General features: G+C 33.8%; 1 protein-coding gene across 5 annotated transcripts; it reads right to left on the bottom strand.

Annotated features, from left to right (window-relative positions):
• Positions 1-2,729: 2,729 nt before the first annotated feature.
• On the bottom strand, positions 2,730-8,251 carry LOC108479535 (potassium transporter 10-like). 5 transcript variants are annotated; one of them, XM_017782204.2, is made up of 10 exons: positions 7,638-7,777; positions 7,483-7,521; positions 7,079-7,405; positions 6,529-6,754; positions 6,020-6,265; positions 4,997-5,047; positions 4,647-4,907; positions 4,367-4,534; positions 3,996-4,250; positions 2,730-3,852 (listed from the first exon to the last, which is right to left on the bottom strand). In XM_017782204.2, the coding sequence occupies exons 3-10, from the start codon at positions 7,208-7,210 to the stop codon at positions 2,804-2,806; spliced, it is 2,388 nt and encodes a 795-aa protein (XP_017637693.1). In that variant the 5' UTR covers positions 7,211-7,405; positions 7,483-7,521; positions 7,638-7,777; the 3' UTR covers positions 2,730-2,803. The 5 variants fall into 5 exon arrangements, with proteins under 5 accessions (XP_017637693.1, XP_017637691.1, XP_052879029.1 ...); XM_017782202.2 differs by lacking the exons at positions 7,483-7,521; positions 7,638-7,777 and adding an exon at positions 7,899-8,251; XM_053023069.1 differs by lacking the exon at positions 7,483-7,521 and having other exon boundaries at positions 7,719-7,847.
• Positions 8,252-8,481: the final 230 nt, after the last annotated feature.

The following is an 8,481-nucleotide window of genomic DNA, read 5'->3' as shown; positions in this document are numbered from 1 at the left end:
TCGAATCACTTTGGATGTGGGCTCAAACGAATCAAACCAATACACAGAATGAAAATTTACAAAGTTAATTCTCTCTATTAACCGAAAACTATGAGTTTTCTTGCGAAAAATAGAGTTTATTCTCTAAAATAAATTGTCACTATTTTTTCAACAGAATATCAATGCTCAAAAAGTGTATATTATGCATGTCCATAGGTTAACTCATAGAATTCCTTTTTACAGAGAAACGATACAAGAGATCTTTCGAATAAGGTTTAATTAAAAAAATATTTTAATGGAAAATACAATATTCTAGTAGAAGTGGAATACAAGGGGTCGCGGCATCCTTAGTAAAATACTAGGGTTTGCCGCCCCTATCAAGTAACCAAGCCTATTTGTGTTATCCAACACTTATAATTTATCTAATCCATTAAATATTTTATATTACCCAAAATATGAATCAGTTAATTAATTTAATTAATTAACTTGAATAAATAAATTTCTCAACCCAAATCTAATTGTATTTAAGTCATGATTACTATGCTATATTAAAATCGATGAGACAATTAATTTAATTGCCTTATTTAACAAATATATGACGCCTAATTAATTTAATTTTCACTTCCAATTTTAATTATTTAATTACAATTAATTAAATAATAATTTGATGAAATTAAATTAATTTTTAAATATTTTGTTATATTTAGTGAGAAAACACATTCACTATGGATAATGATACATGCTATTTATACTTATCGATTTCATTCATTCCACAATCCATCAATTCTATATGCAATCCATTTCGAGTTATCTCAAGTTAGCGTAATGACTAATTGGACATATATAATTAGAGATCAAATAATTTTAATTAAGTTACGACTCTTCACCTATTAATTGCAACTTATTTAATTATGAATTCATTCCACTATAGTACCATGACTGACTTGTCTTTTATTATATACCATTATGAAAGCTATTTTTTTAAGTGCTCATCTAATGACCTTATCATAAGTGTATTACCCTAATAGGATATCCTTAATCGCTTTAAATAAAATTCATTCTCCTAGTATGATCCTATTTTATCTCATGGTTTCCATTATATCTCTGAAAGTCAATTACTAACATATAGTAATTAAATTATGTCTTATGACTAATGACTAATGACTAGTGGTCATGTTCTTTTTTTTCATCAATCATGTAATAGCAATAAGAGGATATATTTTATCCTTTAGTAGGTTATGAGTTTCATTGTTGTGGGATGATGCCACATCATGCAAAAGTCGTATACCTAGTGCACAAGTTTTCGATTCCTTATTTATTTGAACTCAGAATTTTATTTACATTAAAGTATATGTCACGCATAAAAAGTCCATCATCTACTCAGGACTATGGTATGTCACACTATAAACGTCACAAATGAATAAATTAATAAAGATATAGGATAAATTCAACTTGGGTCTTGTCCGATTGTCAATTCAGACAATAAAGTCTAGGTCTCTATCTTTTGAAAGTAATTCGCTTTGATATCCAAGACAAGACATTTCATCAATTGGACTTGATAGACGACATAATAATTTTTCAATCGATTTACTTAGTTTTGGTTAGACTTTGGACTGTTTAAATTATCTACTAATATAAGTTGTTTTTTCACATTATAATCTGACCACATGAATCCAAATTTGTGTGTGCAATGCGGTGCGGTACATTTAGCTTACTTTATGTCTTACACTAATATATCACAACAGTATCTAATCTCACCGTCACTTCTGTTTTTACACTAACGGCAGATAAACGCACCGCTCATCCAAACGCACCGTTATTAAATTTGCTTTGTATTTTAGAAAGCTAACTAAGTGGACTGGAGCTTTTAGCACTAGTCAAGATATCTGTATCCAGTGCAGCACGTTTGTGCCACTGCAAGTGTCCCAAACAGCTATCCAAATAACTGTGGTGCAATGAGATTAAAAACCGAGACAAAATTATACGAAAGATTCCAACACACTGTATGTGCGATGAATCCAAAGGAACCCTTAATTGGGTTATTAAATGAATGCTTCGTTTTGTAATTAAATTAAAAAAAGGAAAATAAATGTTAAATTTAAAAAAAAGTATAATTATTTGTAGGTCCCTCATTTTGAACTTTTTCTGACAAATAGTGCCATGTGGCACTCCTCCATTGGTCCACATGTCAATTTGTGTTAGGAATTAACACTGCTTAAGTGAGATACTGAGTTGCGGAATAAAAGTATAAGTACCACATTAGACAAGTTGAAACTATAGGTACCACATTTGAAAATTTTGTTAAAGTATTAAGTCTTGTTTGATTGACCATTGAAAAATAAATCAATTGAAAATTAATATTTTCAATAATTTAATTTTGTACACATGTTTGATAATTTTCTATAGAAAATGTAAAAAATAATAAGTAAATCTAACTATATTCCGTAATTAATTTTAAGTGATATATCAAACAATTTTATAACTTAAATTTTCTAACACATACACTTAATTTCTAAAAAATTCAAAATATTTAAGAAATTGTTTTTCTTCTTTTCAAAAATCTGAACATTTTTGTGAAAACAAATCTTTCAGAATTTTCTAAAACCTGGGTCAGAAGATAACTCTCATGAAAATTAAAATCCAATTTTGAGGTTTATTTGAGTTGACATCAAAATACTTGGATTTGTAACAACTGCCTACTAAGAAAGGATTTCAATGAAATCTACTTGGGGTGGAGTGGAGTGAATAGATTAAAATGTAATTTACTCCTTTTTTTATTTATTATTAAATCAGCAAAAATAAGCACTTGCACTTACACTTACACTTACACATAAAATACCTGCCCTACGTTCAACAGACTCTCATGAGGAACATTGAATATCACACTATGCTCCCTACATATCTTCCTAAGAAATGCATATACATAATCGATTGCTATTTTCTTGTAAAATCTTGATTCTCTTCTTGCCCTCACCACTGTGTTCCCCAGAATGTGTACCACCCCAGCATCCCTACAGCTATTCAAAAATTCTAACTCATCTGTCTCCGTCTGGCTGCTTACGTGCTCCGACGATCTCACCGTCATGCTCCCATGCATTGGAGATTTCGCGGGCACAATTGAATCCACTGATGAAATTGTGGTATCTGCATAGGAAGTAATTGTGTTGCCATTGCCATTGTTGTTCAACAGACCTTCTCTTGACCGCTCCGTTTGCTGCCCATACAAGCTATATTCATCCGAATCCGAACACCCTTCCATCATTGACTCGAGCCGCACAAATAAGAAGAGGCTATCAAATAGCTTTTTCTCAAACTCATCATCTTTCTTGTGAAGGTCTTTGTAGCCATACCTAGCAACACAGCGAAACATGTGGAAATTCTTCGGTCCAATCCGTTTTACAAGGAATCTTTCTTCTTCTGGAACAGTGTAGACAGGAAGGTATTTCACACAGACGAAAACAACAACAGAATGAATCGCAGGTAGGTTAGTTATGAAGTGGGAGAAAATGTGAGGCACACCACTTGCTAATTCAGTGTATACTAATCCAATTCCAGGAACTCGAACGAGCCCTAAACTAGGGCCGAGCCCAAGAATCCATGCCATTGAAACCTTACTATGCATCTCAAACTCATACCGCTTCAGTGTACCATAATGCCAAACATACATTATGAGCAAAAAGGCTGCAGCAATAACAAGAGGAACCCACCCACCTTGATCAACCTTGAAGAGTACAGCAGAAAAGTATGTGCACTCTACAACCAAGGACAAGCCAGTGAAGAGGAGGACAAGAATCCAATGACATCGCCAAACCAAAATCATGATTAAAGTCATAAGTAACGTGGTTACCAACATGACAATCACCACAGCTGTCCCTGCAGTAATATAAATTATTATACAATTGAGGGCAACTCTTTCTCAGGTACAACATACATAAATTGAAATGATCCCACAAGTTTACCCAAGAAGCTAAAATGCATTAAGAAACTTTGATAAAAGTAAGCAGGGATGAACTTACCATAAGCATTTCCAATTTGGTTTTGGTTCTTGAATCCAGCAGTAACAGCAATGCAAAGGATCATGAGGATCCAATTAATATCTGGAACATATATCTGGCCAAGGAACTTCTTTGATGTATGTACAACCTTCACTCTAGGAAAACAACCAAGTGCAAGGGCTTGTTTGATAATTGAAAAGGTTGCTGTTATTGTAGCCTGACTTGCAACTATAGCGGCAGCAGTAGCAATAATGAAAACCGGCCAATATATGCTCTCTGCATTTTAAACAAGCAATTAGAATCTGCAAATAGACATTTACCACATTAACGAGACAATTGAGTACCATATCAGACGGATTTATAATGACCATAAAATAGATATAAGAACAAACCAGGGATAGAGTGATAAAATGCATCGACCACATGGTCCCTGTTACTCATAAGGTAGGCTGCTTGTCCAGAATACGCTAGGAGAAGGCAAGGAAATACAACTACAGTAAAAGCAAGTTGCACAGCTGCAACTGGAAAATGAGATAGATCTGCAAAAAGTGCCTCTGTACCTGTAATGATTCATTAGTCATCAAAATAATGTCACCAGCTTTGCTGCAAGTTTATGAGCTTAAAATTGATAAAGAAAATAATTGGGATATAGAGATATGATAGTAAGTTTACCTGTGATGCTAAGCATAATACCCCCCAGGGAGGTCCATCCATCTTTCCCTCCCCTTCTAAAATACCGGTAGATGTATACAGGTGAAAATGCTTTCAAAACACTGCTGTCGTACTTCCAAATATTATAAATGCCAATGCCTCCAATTACAAGAAACCAAACAAGCACAATTGGGGCAAAGAGCCAGCTAACTTTATCTGTACCATAGTGCTGCAAGCTAAATAAACCTACTAATATTACAACAGCCACAACCACAACAACACCTGCATAATGGACAAAGAAAATAAATAGTGGCATTATAAAAGGGTGGCTAAATATTGTAGAATGAGTTCAAAGAACAGTAAGGAGATACCATTGCTCATGCCTGGATGGTCCACTTTGATGCCCCCAGCGGCTGAAAGAACTGCCAAAGATAGCAGACAAAGTCGTGTGCTGACATTAGCATATCAACAATATTTTACACAACTTCCATACAGTAAAATTGGTTTAAAAATATAATACTGATAAAAAAAACAATGGTAATAAATGGTAATGCAGGCGGTTAATGACATCCGGAATATATACTTTTATCTCAGCTTTAGTAGGCATGGTAGCCTCAATAAGCAAGTCTTCCAAGTTTTGGCATTAAGTAATAAGTATCAAAGTAAATATTTCCAAATTAGATAGACAAACGGCATTTTTCAAGAAATAGTGGAAGGGAACATTGAGGATGAGTTCAGAAGGTGTTTGCCAAAATTCATGGTTCTCTATGAGCTTGCTCATGTAAAATGTATTAGTCTCTGAAAACTTATCAGATATAAATTAGGACTCCATTAACTTTTTGCATTTAAGAAAAAACTTGATCAGAGTTGAGCTATCCTTGGATTTTAAATAAATATTTTTCTGTTAGAACAGCAGGCAAGACAGTCCATGTCATTTCACTCAACTAGATTGGTCATATGTATATCTCCAAAAGGCACACCTATTCTGTGTATCAAAATTTTTAATATCAACCATAATGGAGACCTTAACAGAGTAAAATTCTGAAATGTAATTCTTCCATCTATTCTCCAAACGGTACCACTAAAAAGTAACAGATCAAGTGGATAAGAAAATTTTCATCTGATGGGTTTGATAAAAAATGCATAATCAGTTTTCAGAATATAGGAAGACCTTCATGCTACAAATTAAGAACAATTGACAAATAAAATAATGCAGTAAGTAAAATTCCATCGACTTTCTTATAAAAACTGGGTCAATGTATGTAGAGATTTTTTCTTTTTTAATTCTTTTTGGGCATGAAACAAACAGGAAAAAGACAACAAGAAACGTCAGGTATATTGATCCTTTTATCTAGTCATTGGAGTTCAAGCATGAGAGAGTATAAACAAAATACCTGATATTGCCGGCGTGAGTATTCCATCACCAATGACCATACATGTACCAACCAGGACAAGAATAAGAAGCGCATTCTTCCTTGAAACATGTCTCTCCAGCCATCTCTTTGTTTTAGCAGCAAATGATTGTTCGTGAAATGTAGAACGACTATAAGTTGTTAGCTCCTCATCAGTCCTGTGTTGATTAGGAATGGTTTTTATTTTCGCATGTCTACAGAGCAATGAATATAGAGCAAATGTCCCACCTGCATGACAACAAGGATGAGTGTGACTCCAATGGTGCCTCGTGAACATCAGAAAGGGAAAGATCCATTCTCAGCAATTAAAGATAAGTATATGAATTTAGTGTTAGTAGCATTGAAGTGCACTTGGATAAAGAAAGAAAGAAATAATTGTTAAAGCCTATGGTCCTGCATGCTGTGATGCATCAAGAAGTATTTTGTTTATCAAAATCATGTCTCAGATTAAATTATAACATACATATCCCCATCCACGGATATCAGCTCACCTTGACCATTGTCATTTGCTTTACACACAACAAACACATACTTGAGGAGCGGTATAAGAGTAAGGGAGTATATAATCAATGAAAGAGCTCCAACAACATCCTCTGGGTCTTCAATTTTACCAGGAAATGTATTGTAGAAAACATAAAGGGGAGAAGTGCCCAAGTCACCATAAACCACTCCAAGACTTTGGAATGCAAGCCGCAGAAGCAATAATGCGGAGGATTTCTATAGGGAATTGAAACCATATCAGAAACTACAAATAATCTCATTAAAACCCATTTATTTAAAGCAAATTGAAGTTCATACACACTAGACTGCATTTATCTCATCTCAGACAAACACTTGAAATGCATAGAAGAGTGAGAGTTGGGAACTAAAATTTGATCCAAAGAAAGGGCTCTAAAATCAGCTTCCCTAAAATGGTAATGTCGGATTAACATGAATCAAGAGCTACTTTATTTCAATTAGCTGCAAAACAAACCTTGTATGTAGACAAGAAAGACATAAACAGAGAGGAATTCAAAATGGAAAATAACAATTGAAACATACCTTCTCCTTGTACATGTTTCTAAGCCTCCCGGCCTCCTCATCCATTGGCTGATCAAGCTTCTGATCCAAATCCCACATGCTTCCCCTGTTGTCATTATCTTCATCCATCTCAATTCTTGAAGTCATTTCCATACTGAATCAATATAAATTCTCAAGCTATGAACAAGTACTTAGAGCTTGCTCAGTATCCGCTGGATTGATGCCGATACAACTCAATTTGAAAATCCCAATTTTATTTTGCAGGAAATGAACCCAGCACTTCAAATCTAATCTTCACTTGAAATCCATGAAAAAGCCGACTGAGAATTAGAAGCCGCCACCAAAATCCTGCAAACCAATTGAAACCAGAAATATTAATCACGATAAGCAACAGAAAAAGACAAATCCGATACCCGATATCTAACCAAAATATAATATCTTGGAACTGAGAGGATCTCCAAAGGCTGAAAAGAAATTACAAATCTCAGATTAAGTGGCACAACTTCAAAGTTTAAACCCCGCACTAAGGAGGCTAAAAAAATAGACCAGAAGTTAAGTCTTGGAGACATCATCTATATACCAAAAATGAAGAAACATTCAGTAAAAGTGAAACCCAGCAACCGAATGAAGAACAGAGCAGCACCAGGGATAGATCACATACATAGTTAAGCAAAAAAAAATGATTAAAAGGACATCCAATTATTACTCTTTTTCTTCCTGAACATTCATAACAGCAAAAAGAAGACTCCCAAAGGTGGGGTCAACCTGAATTTCGACCACAGGATCATCTATCACCAAGAACAAATGGAAGCCGAAGTAAAAAAATATTTAACAGACCTACCCTTTTAAGCAGAACTGAGTCTAAGATAATCAGTTCAAAAACCCAAAGTTGGTTTTGCCTTGAACAACTCTAACTTCAAACACAGATACAAGAGATTCTGTTTTGTTTTTGCAGGTTGTCAGTATACTTTTCTTTCGAACTATGCATAAGCCAACGGTAACAGCTAAAACTCAAGGCCAGCTTTTTTTAGATTGAGAAAAAATACTGCGCTTAAGCCTGAGAAGTAGTAGACTTTAATTGTCCAAAAAAAAAAAAAGAAAGGGTAGTAGACTAGTTGTACTTGGCTTTGGTTTTTGTTTTCTTTTCACTATTATTCTGCTGAACACGTTTCTTATGCTTACATTTGATTTTATATCTATAATATAGATTATTCTAACTAATTTGCATAACTCAGCATCTTATTTATTCCAATTCAAGCTTTTTTTAGTACGTGAATAACAGTAAATAACCCATAACTCATTAATATAATTATTTTAAAAAATAATATAAACTTAATTTTAACATAAAAAAATCTATGATATAGTATATAAAATATATGTTTTATTATGAAATTTGAAAATATTATATTAAATTTATTAGGATT

The sequence above is a fragment of the Gossypium arboreum genome, chromosome 12 (genome assembly GCF_025698485.1).
Source record: "Gossypium arboreum isolate Shixiya-1 chromosome 12, ASM2569848v2, whole genome shotgun sequence".
NCBI lineage: Eukaryota > Viridiplantae > Streptophyta > Magnoliopsida > Malvales > Malvaceae > Gossypium > Gossypium arboreum.
This window is presented reverse-complemented; position numbering and strand designations above follow the sequence as displayed.